Source organism: Sapajus apella, unplaced genomic scaffold, assembly GCF_009761245.1.
Source record: "Sapajus apella isolate SASKATOON/1434 unplaced genomic scaffold, GSC_monkey_1.0 scaffold38, whole genome shotgun sequence".
NCBI classification, from domain to species: Eukaryota; Metazoa; Chordata; class Mammalia; order Primates; family Cebidae; genus Sapajus; species Sapajus apella.
Window position 1 is genome coordinate 8473256 of NW_022436978.1, and position 20657 is coordinate 8493912.

The 20657-nt window shown below is 37.5% G+C and overlaps 1 protein-coding gene across 2 annotated transcripts in view; it reads left to right on the top strand.

The window, feature by feature from the left end:
* ATP13A5 (ATPase 13A5) overlaps positions 1-20657 on the top strand; it is a 124316-nt gene that overhangs the window by 27113 nt on the left and 76546 nt on the right. For both annotated transcript variants that reach the window (XM_032298225.1, XM_032298226.1), the window contains exons 4-7: positions 13134-13307; positions 14039-14185; positions 15057-15127; positions 15233-15313. In XM_032298225.1, coding sequence (XP_032154116.1) covers positions 13134-13307; positions 14039-14185; positions 15057-15127; positions 15233-15313 — 473 coding nt within the window. The remainder of the gene's footprint in view (positions 1-13133; positions 13308-14038; positions 14186-15056; positions 15128-15232; positions 15314-20657) is intronic.

A 20657-nucleotide genomic window follows, 5' to 3' on the forward strand; every position in this document is an offset into this window, starting at 1 on the left:
ATCATCTGCGGTGGCAGAAACTTAATACAATACCCCCGTGATGACCCTTGCTTTTGTATAATCTTCTCTAGCTGAGTGTGGGCAGAACCTGCAACATGAATAACTATGATGCCTATGATTATATTATGTTATATGGAAAAAGGGACTTTACAGGTATAAACCACATGAACTCAACTGAGTTAATAAAAACAGAGATTGGGTGGGCCTGACCTAATCAGGTGAATCATGAAAAGAGATGGGGTCTTTCCTTAAGTCAGAGATAGTTAAGGCATGAGAGAAGTCTGATGCCAAGGAGGTTCTATGTTGCATTTTTAAAGATGGAAGATGCTGTGTGGTAAGGAGTGATTGCTAAAACTTAGAGTAGCTTCCAGCTGACTAACAAGAGAATGGAGGCCTCTATCTTAAGACTGCAAGAAACTAAATTCTGCCAACAACCACATGAGTGCAAAGAGGTCTCTGAGCTCTATAAGGAGCACAGCTCAGGTGATGCCTTGATTTTAGTCTTGAAAGATGTTCAGCAGAGGACCCAGCTAACTGAATACCTAATCCATAAAGATGGTGAGATAATACATCAGTGTTGTATTAAGACACTGAGTTTGCTATGCAACAACAGAAAACTAATACAACATCACCGCTGTCCAACGTGAAAGAAAGCAGACTATAGAAGCTCATCTGTGAAGAACATCGTATAGCTATTTTTTTCCTAGAGAGAAATTTGAACCGAATAATCTCTGAAACTCCCTCCCTGGTTAACAATGCCTTTATTTTACAAATGACTTTTAACCGAACTTGCCATGTTGTCCCATGCCCTTGACCTAGGGCAAATTTTGTTTTCAGAAATTGTTCCTGCTCATCAGGCCAGGCATCTTATTCTCTTTTGACCCACACTCACTGCTCTCTGCTGTTAGCCTCATCAAACAAAGGTCCTTAGTTGCACTTTTACTTGCAGGAGGACTATATGTTAGCACTCTTGTTATAGTAATGCTGGCTGAAATTATGGGAATACGTGTAAGCAAGAGTGGTGATATGTTCATCTTGTTTGTACTGGGTTCCAATCACACTGCTAGATAGTGGAAACTCTTTCTTACTCCAGATTGAATGATTTAGTGTTTATTTAGAACATGTTCCTTTGTTCTAAAAATAATAATTTTACAAAAATTAATACTTCAGTAAATAATAATGCCTATTATATAGGGTTGTTGTGAGAATTAAATGATACCTAAGTAAGTACTCAAGAATGATCTTATTGTCAAATAGACTCAATTAGTTCTTATTGTCAAATATAGATGAAAATAAAAGGGATTCAAGACATTGTATCTCTACACAATGGTCACTCCGTGGCATGAATGCAGAGCATAATGTGAAACTATGACTAACAATGCTTGGTAATTAGTTACAGCTGATTCAAATTATTACATGTGGCCAAACCAAATAGTAATAGAGGATTGGAGAAAAATGACCATACTAACATGATCAATTAACTAAGGACGATATTATCCTAATATTAAAGAGAAGAACCTTGAGGTAGAGATCAGGGAGCAGAGTTTTGCAAATTTCCCCCCATCTATAAAATGTAAAGGAACTCCACTGAGCAAGTCCAGATAAATAACAAAGGGCAGGTTGTTAATAAGGAATAAAAACTCAGTGCTGTGATTGTTGCCTAAAAAAACAATCAAATAACGCATGATTAATTCTAGCCACAGGAAAGAACATTGAAATATAATCTCCTTGGCTGTGATTCAAACATCTAGAAGCTTAGGCCTATACAGAAATATCTACCTTGCTCTAAGGCTGCTATAATATTCTTATCCTTGGAAAAGCCTAACATATCTCAGCAAAATAAATAAACAAGGAAAAATTGGCATTGCTATTTGCAGAATGGAATTATTATAGTGGAAGTTATTTATGTTATGTCTTGGGTGAGTAAATAAATTAGTAACTTCGTGCTGTAAGAATCTTGGTTTAAGTGAGAGTGTTAGGAGTTATAAGCCAAAATACTCATTCCAAAGAATCTGAATCACACACTGCTGTGCTTATGCATGGTGGGTACTCAGCAGATATTTTGGATGGCTAAACACACGAACAGTGAATGTAAGAACAAAAGGATTTACAAAAGCCCAAGAAGACCTTGTTCAGAACACCAGTTTTGCATTAATGCTAGTATTCTGGATAGAATGAAAATTCAGGTAAAAAGGAAGGAAGAGAGCCCATGGGTTGCTTCCACAAGACTAAGAAGATCCCACCAAAAGAGAATTGGGGTAAGAAACCATGTTTAGATGAAGCTGTACCATACAATTATCCTTTCCTGAGAAATTTAGCCAATCTTAGTTCCACCTCTGATGGTAAGTGAAAGAGCTAACTATAAAGAAAATGAATAAAACATGTAATATAAAAAGTGCCTTTTGTGTGCTGAACTTATTGTATGTTCTCATTTAACTTTTATGAGGTAGCAACTCATATCCATTTTACAACTGAGTAAATTGAGGCTCAGTTAAGTAGCATATACAAGGTCACATGACATGAACATCAGAGGTAAGGTGCTCTATTACGTTACTCAGTTTTTTTCCTCCTGTATGAGTGAAAAATGACTGTACTGGGGTGTGTGTGTGTGTGTGCGTGTGTGTGTGTGTGTGTGTGTATGTGTGTGTGTGTGTGCATGCTTGCATATATAGTTACCACATCTAACTAATCTGAGTCAATTTGGCGTTTATCCTGAAGCCCTTCTCTCCAATTTCACATATTGCAAAAGTGAGCAGTTTTTAGCTTTTATTTGACTTCAATTTTGACAACTTCTGCTCTTTTGAAAAAGCAAAAGCTTCATTGAAGCCATTGGATCAATCACTTTAAGGAATTCAACTATGGTTGTCATGTTTAGGTTCAGCTTCCAGCCCATGCTGAGGTCTGAAGGGAGTGGGTGGATGAATGGTAGATAACGGAAAGAACCGTCGGGGGCTGTAGATAGGTGAAATAAAGCTTTATTTAGCAGCTCTCTCATCAGCAGCTCTCTAACACTGCCTGCTCTGTCTCAGCTGCTTAGTCCAGTGGCTCCCACACACAGCTGCATGGCCAGCCCTCCCTTCAGGGTCAGCAGCTTAACTCTTTCTCTGGGCACAAGCGGGCTGAGCTGTGTCCTGGCTGGCTCCCCTCTGGAAAGATGGACAGCTCTAGCTCTCTCTCCTTCTCTTGGTACGAGCACATCTTTATAGCGTCAGCAGGAAATTATACCGTTTACAGGTGAATAATGGCATAGGGCCAAGGGATGGCCTTCCCATGTTATGGCTCCACGGCTCTGATAACAAGTGGAGTTATATGCCTGCACTACAAACCCGCTGAGTCATGCGGGATGTAAACATCCTACCCCAGCCTATCCTTGACCAAAGCACTAGCCACATTCCTTACAATGGTGTTCACAGATAATATTTAGTTTCGCATATTGCTTGTGGTCAAGCTATTTTACAATGAGCCCAGTGGGATTAGCCACTTTTAATACTGAAATTTTATTGAATTGTGTGTTACACAAGGTAATTGTGTAAGCACTTAATACATATTAAGTGCTCAAAATATTTCAGGAACTGTGCTAAATGCATTGCATGCATTATCTTATTAGTTTCTAACAATAACCCTGGAAGATAGTAACTGTTACTATTCTCATCTGTGGAGGAGGAAATTGAGGCATCAGAAGTAAAGTGGGTTGCCAAAGTCTTATCTACAGTCACATGGCAGAGGGATGATTTGATCTTGGTTTTCCCATGCCATATCCTCAGCTTTTAACTGCTGCATCAAACTACTTCTGTTGCATTTTACAAGCAGCCACGTTTTTCACATGAAAAATCTAAAGTTAAGCAAGTTTAAATCACAGCTGGTAAATAGTGGAGGGAAGAACAGAAGTGAGAGCTTCTAGAAGGCAACGGAGTGGAGTATAAAGAGCAGAGGTTCTGGTGTCAGACCTGGGAGGGAAGCCTGGCTCTAAGTTGCAATTTACGGCAATAAACTCTGTGAAAAAGCACATGCATATTTCACTGTTATTCCTAATCCAGATTGCTTCCTTTGTATTCTGGGTCTAGAAAAAGACTGTTAGGGCGGTGGTACCTCTTTCAGTATCTGGAATACAGAATTCTATAGGAAACAAAAATTTAAAGGAACACCACTGCTTAGACAGAATACAAATCAAGTCTGTGTGAAGATGAGCACAATTTCTGTGCTACTCCACTCAACTAATAGGTGGCAGATCTGGGTTCCTGGCCTCATGAAACACAGACTGTTTCTGTTACCGGTCCTGACTCAGTAGATTGCAACTGAAAGTTGAAATAGTCACCTCTTTCCTCCTGTGACTGAACCTATTACAAAATCACCTGTTATTGACTGAGCTGCTTTTTCTCTCAACACCTTACACCTCTCTTTTAAGCCTCACTGTTTTTCCAGTTGTGTGGTATTACTATTCCTCTAAGCACAGAATGAAAACTGAGACATAGAGAAGTTAAATCCTGAGCTCACAGGTAATAGGTGGAAAAATTTACTTTACTACAAGTAACCATGTGTAATGGGTTTGAGACTCAGACACTTCCATCCTATTGCCAGTGTCTTTACATTAACAACACCTGTGAATACTGCTTTTAAGGTACAACACCTGTGAATATTCCTTTTCAGGTACCACTATTGCTCCTGGCTCCCTCCTCAACCCTGCATTTCTTAGTGGATTTTATTGGGGGTGTGTAAATATTCAGAAAAAAAATCTGAGTGACTCTGACTACATCAGAAGAATAATCATACAATCTAATTTTACTTGAGATTAGTTGGTCAAAATAAAAAATATACTGTGTAATATGGTTTGGCTATGTCCCCACCCACACCTTATCTTAAATTGTAATCCCCACATGTCATGGGATGCACCTGGTGGGAGGTGATTGGATAAGGGGGGTGTTTTCCCCCATTCTGTTCTCGTGATAGTGAGTGAGTGCTCACGAGATCTGGTCGTTTGATAAGTGCCTGACTCTTCCCTCTTTGCTGTCTCTCTCACCTGCTGCCACGTAGGACATGCCCTGCTTCCCCTTCCACCATGATTGTAAGTTTCTGAGGCTTCCCCAGCCATGTGGAACAGTGAGTCAATTAAACATCTCTCCTTTATAGATTAAACCAGTCAGAGGTAGTATCTTTATAGCAGTGTAAGAATGGATTAATACGTGTAATAAACTCTAATCACACAAACATTAACAAGCTAATTGAAAGTATTTGATTAAAAGAATGTCAGATAAAGCAGTGATTCTTTAAAAATCTCAAGTCCCATACCCAGCCACATACCTCTGGGAAAACTGAGAAATGATCTAGAAAGGAGTTTTACCAAGTTTTATGAGGCTAATTTATCAAAGAAGCAAAAACATTGCTTCTATTCATCTTTGTTCAAGGAACCACACATTTCAGAAAGTTACTCTGACATTTACAAGCTTCTTTCTTTCTTTTTTCTTTTTTTCTAATCTAATTTTTTTTAAAAAAAGAATGAAATCCTGTCATTTGCAACAACATGGCTAGAACCGGAGGACATTATGTTGAGTGAAATAAGCCAGGCATAGAAAGACAAGTATTGCATGTTATCACTAATATGTGGGAGCTAAAAGAAATTGAATTCGTGGTGATAGAGAGTAGAATGATGGTTACCAGGAGGTGGGAAGGGTAATAGGCAGAAGGGAGATAAAGAGAGGATGATGGTTAAGGGTTCAAAATAACAAAAAGAATGAAATTAGAGTGTTTCCAACACAAAGGAATGATAAATGCTTGAGGGGATGGATACCCCAATTACCCAGATTTTATCATTGCACATTATATGCTTGTATCAAAATATCACATGTACCCCATAAAGGCTGGATAATACTCCATTGTGTATATGTACCATACACATTTCTTTATTGACCCATCCATTGATGGACACAGGTTGAGTCCATATCTTGGCTACTATAATAAACATCGGAGTGCAGATATCTCTTCACTATATTTATTTCCTTTCCTTTGGATATATATCCAGCAGTGAGATTCCTGGATCATATGTCAGTTTTATTTTCAGTTTTTTAAGAAACCTCCATACTGTTCTGCATAGTGACTGTACTTTCCATTTACATTCCCACCAACAGTGTACAAGGGTTCTTTCTTTTTTTTTTCCTTCTTCTCTCTGTCTTTCCTTTCTGTGTTTCTGTCTTCTTGCTGACAGATAAAAAATCCTACTGACATTTTGATATTGAGGTATTCCCAGCCATATGCAGTGTCCTTCACAGAAACCTCTTCACCTGTATTCACCTGTATTCTTTATTAGGAATGCGATTTTACTTTTGCTTCAGTGAAAGTCAGCTCTTACCGATCATCCACACCAGGAGGTAGCTACTGTCTCCCAGGTCACCAAACCCTCTATTTCCCATAAAAATTTCTTCTTTGGCCCTTTCTTCTTTCATTAATTTCTCAAACTGTGCTGCTGTTTTCTCTTTCCCAATCTATCCCAATTAAAGTAATTAAAGTACTTTCTGTCTGCTTGGAACAAAGTAATAAACTCACCTCACTTTTTCTTTCTTTTTTAGCCCTCTGTTGACATGTGTAAGTAAGTGGTATCAATAAAGTGCAGAGATCTTAACTGTACAGTTCAATTACTTCTATCCTCAATTAATTTTGCTCATTTTTGAACTTCATATGAATAGAATTGTGTACTGCTTTATGGGACTTCATTTGCTCAATATGTCTGTAAAATTCATCCATGTTGATGTGTGCCTCAGAGGTTCATTATGTTATTTTGTATTATGACATTGTATGAAAACACAAAATTATCTTTCTCATGTTTGTGGACCTTTAGATTGCTTCCAGTTTTGTGCTCTTAGGCATAAAGTATGTCTGAATCTTCTTGTACAAATCTTTTGGGGGACATATACATTAAATTTTCTTTGGCAAAAACCTAAGAGTGGAGTTATTAGCTCATGGTCATATGGTTAACAACACAGTTTTTAAAATGTGTATACTCAGTTCACACTCTCAACATATGGGAGTTCAGTTGCTTCCAATCTTTAGCAACATTTATTTGTTCAGTCTTTCTAATTTTAGCTATTCTGTGGTTACATCATTGTGTGACTTCAGAGGAAGTTTTCAAATACGGTTGTGTAAATCTTCTAACTTTGTTTCATTTTAGGATTATTTTAGTTATTCTAGACTGTGACATATCATTGTAGCTTTATTTTGTGTTTCCTAATGATTTATGATATTGAGCACATTCTTGAATATTCTAATCCATTTGGAAATTTTCTTTTGTAAGAGATCTATTCAAGTCATTTGTCCATATTTTATTATATATTTATTTTTAATTGATTTGTAATATGTTTTTACATATTTTAAATGAGTCCTTTTCATATATAAATATAGATGTCATCTATATCTACATCTATCTATCTATCTATATATATATTTTCTCAAGAGATTTTTTTTTTCTTTTTTGGGGGAGCAGGGGAGAGACAGGTCTTGTTCTGTCACCCAGCCTGGAGTTCAGTGACACAAATACAACTCACTGCAATCTTGAACTCCTGGGCTCTGGGTATCCTTCTGCCTTAGCCTTCTGAATAGCTGGGACTACAGGTGTATGTCACTGTGGCTGGCTAATTTTTTTATTTTTTAATTTTTGTAGAGATGGGGTCTCACTACCTTGCCCAGGTTAGTGTTGGACTTTTGGGCTCTTCCTATCCTCCCATCTTAGCCTCCCAAAGTGCTGGGATTACAGCATGAGACACTGTGCCTGGCCTCTTCAGAGAACTTTGGATCAACTGAAGCTTTTAATTTTCTTTATATTTAAAATTTATTTATATATATATTTTAAAAGCTTAGAGACAGAATCTCACTGTCGCCCAGGCTGGATGGAAGTGGCACAATTATGGCTAACTAAAACCCTGAACTCCTAGGCTCAAGTGATCCTCCCACCTCTGCCTCCTGAGGAACTGGGACTACAGGTGTGCACCACCATTGCTGCCTAATTTAAACAAAAAAAATTGTAGAGACAGGGTCTTTCTGTGTTGCCCAGACTGGTCTTGAACTCCTGGCCTCAAGCAATCCTCCAGCCTCAGCTTCCCAAACCGCTGGGAATACAGGCCTGAGCCACGGTGCCCTGCCAGAAGCTTTTAATTTTAACTAAAGTTGAATACATTTGTTTTGTCTTTCTTTTTTATTTTCTGTTTAAGGAACGTTTGCCTGCTTGAGGCTCATAAAATAATTCATCCTGTGCTTTCTTTCACATGATTCATTGTTTCAGTTGACCCACCCCACTGATTTATACCATATAAAAATTCTTCTTTTATATGATATAAAAATTCTTTTATATGGTATAAATCAGTGGATTGGGTCTGGGGTGGGTGTTGTACTCATTTGTTTTGCATCATTATTCGTTTTCCTCTGGCACTATTTGTTGAGCAAAGCACCCTTTCCCCCACAGATTGTAGTGGCTCCTTTCTTGCAAGTGAAGAAATCATATGTTTGAGTCTCTATTGGGACTTTACTTTGTTTTGTTATTCTTTTGGTTTATACTTGTGTGTATACCTCATTTTCTTAATTACTGTGGCTTTATGGTAAATCTTTACTTCTGGTGGTGTCATTCTTCCACATTTATTCTTTTCAAAAATTGTCTCGACTATCTCACATCCTTTGCATTTCCATACCAATTTCAGAACCAAGTTGTCAATTGCCACACACACACACACACACACACACACTCACACACACACACACAAAATCTGAAGAGATTTTAAATTGGATTAATGGTTAATCTCCAAACTTAATACAGCTCTTCATTTATTTAGGCCTTTACTGTCTCTTGGTGATGATATACACTTTTCAATTTAGATGCCTGGTATAACTTTGTTAGAATTATTACAAGTAATTGATTTCTTTCTTTGAAACTATTATAAATGGTATTTAATTAATTTTCAAATTGTTTGTCGCTAATATATACAAATACAATTGGTTTTTCTATATTGACCTAGTGTCCAGCAATCTTAATAAATTCACTTTTTAACTCTTATACTTTGTACATTCTTTTGGATATTTTTATGTATATAGCCACATTATCTACACATAGAGTTTAGTTATTGTTTTCAATTGTTATTTTCTTTCTTGTTTGCATCCTTGCTTTCTTTTCTCACTTTCTTTTTCTATTTCTTTCTTTTCTTTCTCTCTCTCTCTCTCTCTCTTTCTTTCATTGCAATTGTTAAGGTTTCTGCTACTATACTGATAAATATTAGTGGTGATCTTTGACAATATTGTTTTGTTGTGACTTCAGTGGGAAAATATTCAATATTTCGTCATTTTACATGATGTATCTTAAAGATGTTCCCAATCTATTTTTAATTTGTTGAGATTTTTTTTTAATCGTGTATTGGTGTAGAATTGTATAAGTCTTTTTCTCTATGTATTGAGATGACCCTCTGAGTTTCCTTCTGAATTTTAAAGTACATTGAATGGCAGAGTACATTGATTGATTTTCAAATCCTTGCATTTCTAGGACAAACACTATTTGGTAGTGATGTACTAACTTTTTAATATATCACTGATTTAATTAGATAACCTATTTAGAATTATTTTATCTATGTTCATGACAGGGCTTAGCCTGTAATTTTCCTGGTTTGCAACGTATTTATCAGAGTTTGGTGTCTGAGTATGCTGGCTTCATAAAATAAATTGGGAGAATTTTCATCTCCTCTACTTACAAAGAGGTTTGTTAAAGAATAGTATCATTTCTATGTTAAATATTTCAAAGAAATCACAAGCTCTCTGGACTTGAAGATTTTTTTGCAGGGAACTTTTAAATTGCACACTAATTTTCTTTAATAAACATTAATATTCATATTTATTCATGAGTTTATCAATATTATTAATCTTTTCAGATTACCAATTTGGCTTTGATTTTCTCTATCATGTTGTATTTCTACTGTCTGTTCTATTTCTTCTCTCATCTTTATAGTTTTTTCCTTATACTTTTTTTGGGTTTAATTTGCTTTTCTTCCTATAACTTCTTGAGTTGGAAGCTTAGTTTATTGATTTCAAACTTTTTTTCTTTAATAAGATATGCATTTAAAGCTGTAAATTTCTGTGTAAGAATTGTCTCAGTTGCAGTCCATGAATTTTTATTTCTTAATTTTCATTTTCATTCAGTTTAAAAGATTTCCTAATGTTTATTGTAATTTCTTATTTGACTTGTATGTGTTGTTTTGAAATATGTTGTTTACTTTTTAAATATTTGGGAACTTTTAATTTCTAAGAATTTCTAATTTCTGAGAATATGCTCAATTTAGGTAAGTATTTTATATGTACTTGAAAAATATTTGAATTCTGCAGTTGTTGGCTGTAATTTTCTATATTTGTCAATTAGATCAATGTAGCTAATAGAGTTGTTCAGACCTCCTGTATTCATACTGAATGTTTTGTCTGCTTATTCTGTTGGTTATTGAGAGAGAGAGGGGTGTGTTAAAATCTCCAATGATGAGAGTAGATTTAAATTCTATCAGTTTTGCTTTATACAGTTTAAAACTGTTTTTTAGATGCACAAAAATTTGGAATTGTTATGTTCTCCTGTTGAACTGATCTTTTTGCTTATGAAATATCCTTCTTTTTCTCTCCTAGTATTTTTTCCTTAACTATCCTTAAAAATATATAATTTGTGAGATTGTAATACAGCAATATCAGCTTTCGTCTACTTTTTGCATGGTATATTGTCCCCTTCTTTTCCTTTTTAACGCAGCCACTTCTTTAAAGTGTGTCTCCTCATGGACACAGGGAGGGGAACATCACACACCAGGGCCTGGGGGGTAGGGGGCTGGTGGAGGAATAGCAGGGGGTGGGGAGGATTGGGGAGGGATAGCATTAGGGGAAATACCTAATGTATATGATGGCGCTATGGATGCAGCAAACCACCACCATGGCACGTGTATGCCTATGTAACAAAACTGCATGATCTGCACATGTACCCCAGAACTTGAAGTACGATAAATTTTTAAAAAAAGAAAAAAATTGACAACATTAAAAAAAGTGTGTCTCTTGCAAATGGCATACAATAGATATTTTATTATCTAGTCTCATAATCTTTGCATTTAATCATAGCATTATGGTTATATGCATTTAGTGTAATTACCGATACAGCTGGGTTAAATTTCATAATGTTGCTACTTGTTTTCCATTGATGCTATTTGTTCTTTGTTTTTTTCTCCATTTAACATTATATCACAGTATGCTCCAGATTTCTACATTAGCATCATGTATTTTGTTTTCAAGGGCTCTGCTGTAGTCCATTGTTTTGATGTTTCAGAACTTACGGAACCATTAGCTATCATTTGGTTTTCCCATTGCTTTTGCTATTATAGATAATGCTGCACTGAACGTTGTATATGCAATACTTTCTTCTTGAGATATTATTTTATTAGGGCATATTTCCAAATGAAGAATTACTGATTCAAAGAGTAGAAATATCTTTACAATTCTTGATACAATTTGTCACCTTACTTTTCCTAAAACTTACTCCAGTTTACAAGGTTATTAGCAGCATGTAGTTGTATTGCTTTCATTGCAGGCTTGCAATCATTGTGAGTTTGTTTTTTAATTTAAAAACGTTGTATAGAAGAGAACTGAAGGGGTGCCAGAATTATGATTTTCACTGCCATTACTGTATATAGAAAAACAGAAAAAGAGAAAGTTATTTATGAATGAGCTCATTTCATCTATAAGCTAGACTAAAATTCCAATTTGTTCTGCTTCTATTTTTGCACACACACTTGGACTTTGGCAGTAAGCCCCTGTAAATAGTTCTTGGTAAAAGAATGTATATTTATGACAGAATATGTAAAGTGGCATATACATATTATTTGAGCCTAATAAAACTATAATTCACAAATAAAATGAAAGCAGGTTTATAGTATCAGAGGAAACAGAAAGGAGAAACAATTGAAAACATGTATAAAAGCAGGCAGGGTGAATGCATATTGCTAATTTAAACCTTATATGAATAATCTCAAAATAGAGTGGCAGCATCACTGAACTTAAAAAACTTTTTTCTCAGGTGGATGCTAGTGTTGAGGATCAGTGGAAAAAAATCTTAAGCCAAGAGATTTTTTTCTAGTAAGAGCTAAACTGGCATAAAATGCAGCATATTCCATCATCAAAAATGCTCTAGGCACTTAGTAAAAACTAAGTTTCTTGAAATTGTAGTCCTGTGATCTGGACCTGAAAATTCAGAGTTCAGTCATATTTTTAAAAAGCACAAAAACAACAATAGCAGAACCTAAAATAAAAGTGTAATAAAGAAAAAAAAAGTGTAATAAAGATATTATTCATAATCATCATCCCTCAGGGGCTTCAAAATGCACTGAAAATTTAGGCTTTAAAATTTAAAAACAATACTGTGACACTTCATTGTAGAAGATGGGAACTAGAAATTGGCTTTGAATAAACAAATCTGTTGTTTGGCAACTTTCCCCTCTAGAACCAAATCTCAAGTCTTTATTCAGTTTATGACAAACATTAACTAATCTACTGAAAGTCCAAATATTTTAGCATATTATTATCAGGGTAAATAAATATAAGCTGCTTTTGGAAAGTCTTTCATGCCCACAGGTAATTCCTTAATTTATATCATCACACTGTTGTAGAAAATAGTACATTTATTCATACTTGTGATCATTCTCACCATGTTATTATAAAACAAACCTGAATGGATAAAGCCAGATGTATGAATGTAGATCATATCTGTCAAAATTTTTCATCTTCCTAAAATAAATTCATATTAACAATTTTTAAAATATCTAATTCCTAAAAAATATAAACCTGGCTCAAAACATGAAGCATTTTATAAAAATCTGAGGTAACTCTTGTAAATACATAGAAGCAAATAAATTGGCCCCTTCCTTACTCCTGTTTAATGTTTTAATTCCGTATACCAGGGTAGTAAAATAAGTCCTTCTTTTTTGATTATATCAGCGGACAGCTGCAAGCAGACAACTTGATTCAACCACCTAACACCAGATTTCTCTCCCGACCAATATTCCTTCATCTAAAGTTTGGTTTATTGAAAGAAAATAATATGCTTCTGTGAAAAAAGGAGAAAAATCCAGTGATCTTTTACATTTATTCTCCAGGAGGTGTTTGGTTACCGTGACCAGAATGTACGGAAAGCCCTCTGCCTCGTCGCATCCGTGCTGACCTGTGGGGGCCTTCTGCTGGTGTTCTACTGGAGACCCCAGTGGAGAGTGTGGGCCAGCTGCGTCCCATGCCCCTTGCAAGAAGCAGACACTGTTTTGCTGAGGACAACAGTGCGTACCCTTCTGTCACCTATTTCAAATGCCATCATCATGTCTTCCTCATGGCCTCTGTGGCACAACTCTGTGGCTAGTATTATATTTCAGAGAGTAGATTTCCTCTTTTTAAAGAGTTTCCATAGATCACAACAGGAGGTGGCAAACTTATCTCTGCAATCCACTTGCTATCTCTCATTTTGACCCAGGAACAAAGGGCATTTCTTCCACTTCAGCTTGGGGAAATTTCGACCACATCAGGCTAACAGAGTGCTCTTAGCCCTTACATGAACAGTGGCTGTCAGTGTTACAGCTTTTAGATTCCATAACGTGGGAACGGCCATTTAGTTTTTCAAAAATATGTATTTTGGAGGATATTACACATTTTAAACACCTAAATGTCACATTAAAATAGATAGAAACTATTTTCTGGATAGAAAGCTTTCCTGCAAAGTATATCTTTCTTTTTATTCTCTAGCACAGTGATTATAAACTTTTAGTGCAAATCAGAATCATCATAGAAACAAGAACTCCTGGTCCCACCCAGAGTTTTTAATTCAGTAGGTCTGAAGTGGGGCTGAGAATGCACATTTCTAGTCAGTTCTGGGATAAAGCTGATACTCTTGTTTGGGTCAAAGTTTTGTACCAAACTCTGAAAACCCTTGTCTAGCACTTGGTAGGTATTTGGTTGATTGAGTACCTTACTGAATAACACTTGAGAATTTCATGAACTGGATTGTCTTTTCTAGGACGAATTTCAAAGATATATGAGGAAGAAGGTATTCTGCCTCTACCTATCCACACTGAAGTTTCCTGTAAGCAAAAAGTGGAAAGAATCCCTGGTGGCTGACCGCCACTCTGTCATAAACCAAGCCTTACTAAAGCCAGAATTAAAAGTAAGTTATTTGAAGAGTACAGTGTTATGGCATGTTTGCAGAGAAAGTACAAAATAAGTGTTTATCAAATGAAAGTTCTGAATATCACACTTTTGGAATGGGAATAACAGCTATGTATCAAAGAAAGTGAGACAGGCTGGGCATGGTGGTTCACATCTGTAATCCCAGCACTTTTGAAAGGCCAACATGGGTGGTCACTTGAGCCCAGGAGTTTAAGACCAGCCTGAGAAACATGGCAAAACTTCATCTATGTTTAAAAAAAAACAGAAAAAGAAAAAAAGATCAAGGGCCAGGTGCAGTGGCTCATGCCTATAATCCCAGCACTTTGAGAGGCTGAGGCAGGTAGATCATGAGGTCAGGAGTTTGAGACCAGCCTGGCCAATATGGTGAAACCCCATCTCTACTAAAAATACAAAAATTAGCCAGGCATGGTGGTGGACGCCTGTGATCCCAGCGGAAAGTGAAGCAGGAGAATCGCTTGAACCCGGGAGGAGATGTTTGCAGTGAGCCAAGATTGTGTTACTGCGCTCCAGCCTGGGCGACAGAGCGAGACTCCATCTCAAAAAATAAAATAAAATAAATAAACAAATCAAAAATTAGCTGGGTGTGGTGGTGTATGCTGGTAATTCCACCTACTTAGGAGGCTGAGGCAGGAGGACTGATTGAGCCTGGGAGGTCAAGGCTACAGTGAGTGGTCATCATGCCACTGCACTCCAACCTGAGTGACAGAGTGAGACCCTGTCTCAAAAAAAAAAAAAAAAAAAAAAAAAGACCCACAAGGGGACCTGCATCCTGTATTAAGCACCACTCCCCTCTCTTGATGAGCTTTATGATATGAATGACACCAGTTCCATCACATTTGTAATTGTAGCTGCGATGCATCCAAGTGCAGAAAATCAGGTATGTTTGGAACAACCTGGAGAAGCGGTTTCAGAAAGTTGGGTGAGTACAATGTTTCGTTGCCCCTAAGTCAGGATACAGGGGAAAAGCACTGATTTGTTAAGTGCTATGAACTGAAGCTTGGTTCCTACCCTGACTACATCCTAGGTTGCTAGAGGACAGCAACTCCTGCTTTGACATCCATCAGACATTTGGATTGGGTCTGACCAGTGAAGAGCAAGAAGTCAGGTAGGATTTATCATACTCCTTAAGAGTAAACTCTGCAAGCAGAAAACGAAGTATCAAATCAGTTATCATCAGTGCATTGTTGGCAGAATGCTTCATCAGCTTGATACAGTCTAAGTTCATTTACTGGCAGCAGAGATATTCTAAATTGCCCTCTTCTTAGGCAACCTTATTTTTACAAAGACTAAAAGAACAAGGCAATCATATAAAATTTGATCTTTTATCTCAGGCTTGTAGAGCAATCATCCTTGTGTTGTCTTATTTTTTTTTTTCTTTCTTAAAAATATGCTGAGTAATTCCCTTCCTCCAAATTCTCAGAGAGACAGAAAGACAATACTGTGATTGCATTTTGCTCTGAAGAGCTAGTCCTGGAGATAAGGATTTTGCTTGTTCAGTTAGTTGTGTTATTCACTACTATATCTGCAGCACCCAGAGCAGGGCTTGATTCCGGGTAGGAGCTCAATAGATAGTAAATGAATAAATTAATATATTCATTGATTTGTTAACTAACAAATAGGCACCTAGCAAGGAACTAGGGATCTGAAGATAAAGGTTTAGTCATTGTCCCAGAGACACTGACTAGTGAGAAAGAAAGGCAAAAATAGTAATGCAATCATGAGATTGGTACCTATAGATGCACATACATTAGGAAATGCTCACACTGTTATTAACTCACAGAGATGCAGAGGCCCTGATTTCTTCAGCTATTATTTGAAATGGTGAATCCTAGCAAATCTGAAAGAAAATCATTACAAGTCTTCCTCAAAATCTTGTTCTTTTTAAGGACTTTTAAAATATATATTTTTTGAAAATATTTTGAAAGTAATTAAGATCCCTAATTGGAAGGGGGAAGAAAATCAACACAATGAAATTGAGCAGCTGCTGTATCTGGCCCCTTCCACCCGAGGGGCACAGCCGGGAGATGCTCATTTTATGATCAAAATCTTAAAATCATCTTTATTTCTCACCCATTTTTAGAGAGAGTGGCTGCTTAACCTTTACAGTCAACCAGAAACACCGATTCTCAAGCTAAGAAGTAATCTGATACTTAAAAATATAGGTTTTAGGCTCCACCCTCATAATTCCAATAGTTCTATAGGAGCAAGGGGTACTTATAAGAGAGGAGATGCATTTTTAGTAAGCAACCCCCATACTTCTCACACACACCAAGGCTAAGATTTGCCGATCTGCTGTTTTTAAGTTTTTCTTCTGTCAGACACTATGAAAAATGAAACAGACATCTGGTCTAGGACAATATTGTGTTATTATGTAAGATTTCAGATGTAATGCTTAATACATTGAAACACAAAAAAGTTTTTAAAGTCATTAAAAATATGTTGGTTTAATAGCATTAAGTACAAGACATGTAAAAGATCTTTCCAGGACATTTAAGAATTCTAGTTGATAAATGTAGACATACTCTGCCTAGGTAACCACTTCCACAGGAACGATTTCTTGTCAGTGCAGCTACCTCATGTTTTTTTCTTATTTATCAAGCACCAAACTTTAATAAACATCGTACATAATTAAATTTAAATCTGATCCACAGCGGGGCATGGTGGCTTGCACCTGTAATCCCAGATCTTTGAGAGGTCGAGGTGGGTGAATCGCCTGAGGTCAGGAGTTTGAGACCAGACTGGCCAACATGGTGAAACTCCGTTGTACTAAAACTACAAAAATTAGCCAGGCGTGGTGGCGTGTTCCTGTAGTCCCACTACTTGGGAGACTGAGGCAGGAGAATCACTTGGATCCGGAAGGCAGAGGTTTCAGTGAGCTGAGATTATGTCACTGCACTCCAGCCTGGGAAACAGAGTGAGACTCTGTCTTAAAAAAAAAAAAAATCTGACCCAGACAATATAGAACTTGACAATCTAAGAAGCAAGACAAATAGTATCATTTTCCAAATATGAAGAATGGAGGAGAAAAGCTACTTAGAAACATAGTCATGTTTATATTATTTGGGGGGTGAAAAAAGAGTAAATAGAATATGAAAGATTTTTTTCCTTCATTTTTTTAGGGTAAGAGTAAGATCTTTAAAGAAATTAAGTGTGATGGATGATTGAGTAATATCTTGCCAATTTCCTAGGTGAATTTGAGCTCTCTTACATTAAAAAGCAAGTGGATAACATGGCAAATGAAGGGGGATACACAAGAATCTCTGTTGATTAAAGGCTACAGAGTTTACAGGCGAATTTTTCTGTTTGCTTCCTAGCAGCCAGGTAAAGAGAGAAAATGCACAGATTTACATAGCTCTCACTTTTCAGTAGCAAAAGCATATCAGAACATCAGGAGAAACAACTTTACCCTGGAGAGACATTGTGAGAAGGTATCAGGAAGAGAACAAGTAAATTTTCCCAGGAGTTCCGCGTTCCTAGCTTCACCCGTCATGAACTGAACTCAATCTGCCATCTTAGTACCTGTCCTAGACAAGTCAAAAGACAATTCTTTTGTATCACAAAAGTGAGGCCCTATGGGGGGGAAAAAAACCCTACCTGATTCCTCAACTAGTCAAGTAGTCTTCCTATTAAGATCGTTTATGAGGTGAGCATCTCTTCACCTTCTTTATCATTCAGCCCACCCAACCTGCTTCTGTCCCTTCTGTTTAGGCTCCAGAATATAAAAGGAGTAAATGACTTTCTGGCAGTAGAAATGGAAGGACTCTCTCTCTACCACTCCACTCTCCGCCACCACACACACACACACACACACACACACACACAGACACACACACACACACACGCACACACCACACACACACTCTTGGGGTTAAGTCCAGACCAATCACCTGCCTGGTGACCTAGCTCTCAGGAAGAAAAAAAGCTTTGATACATAGGGTTTGCTGGTTTCTATGGTGGGAATGTCCCATCCATGGACAACTTAAGCCACCAAGGTGACATCACCGAATGTGAAGCTGGGAAGAGATGCTCCCCTTGGTTTAGTGATTCTGCAAGGCCAAATTTAATTCTCAATGTTTACCACAGCGTTGAGAGAAAAGGCATGCTTGTCAGCACCAGGGAAAAGGAATCCGAGTAACAGACAGCGAGAGAAGGTAGGTTTGCCATTAATACGTAACTTCAAGCTGACAGAAACTGTTTCATGAGAACACAGAACATTAGAAGAGAGAGAAAGAAGAAACAAAAGGTGAGAGAGATAGAGGGAGCCTACTATGAGACCTTACTCTCTTACTCTGCAGTCTTGGGGAAGGAAAAGCTAGAAACCATGGTGATATACCATGACCTCTATCCCCTTTGAAACCACCTCTAGAAAACAGCCCTGTAGTAGATACTCAGCCATCAGGTCAGCATTTACAGAAAGATCAAGAAAGGGCTGTTTGGAGAAGAGGAAAGGGGCTTTGCTCATTCTTCTGGAGGCCAATAACATAGTCTCAACTATTAGTATTCAACCAGAAGTTAATGAGTTACTTAAAAATATAACATGTATATATATTTTCTTTAAAATGTAATGCATAAGGCATTTAATAAAAATTAAATGGACTGAGATCATTTTCTTTTTTTTTTTTTGAGATGGAGTCTCTCTCTGGAGCCCAGGCTGGAGTGCAGTGGCATGATCTCCGCTCACTGCAACTTCTGCCTCCTGGGTCCCAGTTTAAGCAATTCTCCTACCTCAGTCTCCCAAGTAGCTGGGATTACAGGCATCAGCCACCATGCCCAGCTAATTTTCGTATTTTTTAGTAGAGATGGGGTTTCACCATGTTGGCCAGTCTGGTCTTGAATCCTGACCTCATGATCCAATCATTTTCTTTTTTAATAAATGAGCAGATCCATGGTTCTATGGACCTGGGCCCATTTCAAGTACAAAATCACTTAACTCTAATGCCTTATTTTAGAGCAAAGCCCTACAGAGGCACCAGTAAACCTAAGTCCAGAATCTCCTTGGCAGGATCCTGCATGGGTTTCTTTGTAACCCCATCTCCATTCCTGATGTCTTCCTGGTCCTTTCCCTTCTGCATCCCCATGCCTAGGAAGACTCAGGGCCTTTCCCCAGAAAAGCTGGCCGGAAGTGTCTCACTTAGCTCACATGAGAGCTTGAAATCCTCTAACAGCCCAACTTCCCGAGTTTTCCTGAGGCTACCTGAAAACGTGCAATTTAGGCAATGAAAGAAATGGGCAGCTCACAGATGAAGACTAATGTGAAAAACTAAAATAACTTTCATGTCATTTGTAAAATGGAGATACATTCTCTGTATAAATGTTTCATTAAAAGTACATAAGCAGGTTCAATGTGTAATGAAATAGAGATTTTTTTCCTTCCATAAAGCAATTTCTCAACACTTACTAATCTTGTTTTTATTATTGTTTTTAATAGAAGGGCTCCAATGCCAGCATCTTGTTGTACGATGCAACTACATCCAAATCCCAGAAGTTGGATGCCATATCGTATGCATCTGTGAATATCTTAGGTCTTCCTCTCTTTATAAAACAAGAGTGTTAGGGAAGTGAGGAACTCGCTAACAGAATCACATGGGAACTTTCTCCACTTCTACATGTCTGCTTCCTAAAAATTCCTAAGCTCCTGGAAATGGGTTATGCCAGAATCTCCTGGCCTGGCATTGTGTGTTTGGAAAACTCTAGACGTCCCTGCCTGGCAGAGACCCTACCGGAAACTTACCAGAAGGGAAGCCGTGAGCAAAAAACAGGTGTAGTTTGAAAAAGCTCCACCATAATTCTAACACGCCCTTCCTTCCTCCTTGACTCCTCTAGTCTTTACCACCTGGAGCCTAAAGTGCCTACCACATAACATATTCTTAACAATTATTTGGTAAGTTACTTGAATGAATGAATAAACAACAAATAAAAAGGGACATGGACCTCCCTCAAGAGAAAGTATTTTTAGTCATCTGTATTTGGTTTTCTGCAGTGGCTCATGCCTGTAATCCCCGCACTTTGGGAGGCTGAGGCAGGTGGATCACAAAGTCAGGAGTTAGAGACTAGTATGGACAACACAGTGAAACCCTGTCTCTCCTAAAATACAAAAAATTAGCTGAGCATGGTGGTAGATGCCTATAGTACCAGCTACTTGGGAGGCTGAGACAGGAGGCAGAGGTTGAATCACTTGAACCCAGGAGGTAGAGGCTGCAGTGAGCCAAGATTGTGCCACTGTACTCTAGCCTGGGCAATGGAGCAAGACTCCATCACCAAAAAAAAAAAAAAAAAAAAAAAAGGAAAGAAAGAACTTCTAACAGATTTACTAATATCTCAGGGTTGGAGGAAACCCCAGTGATTCCTCAAGTTTAGCCCATGGTCCCTGCAGAAATCTCCTCCACAAGTTTCCTGCTGAGAAATCGCTCTGCTCCTGGAAAGGAAGCATCTACCTCCAAAGCAACTCT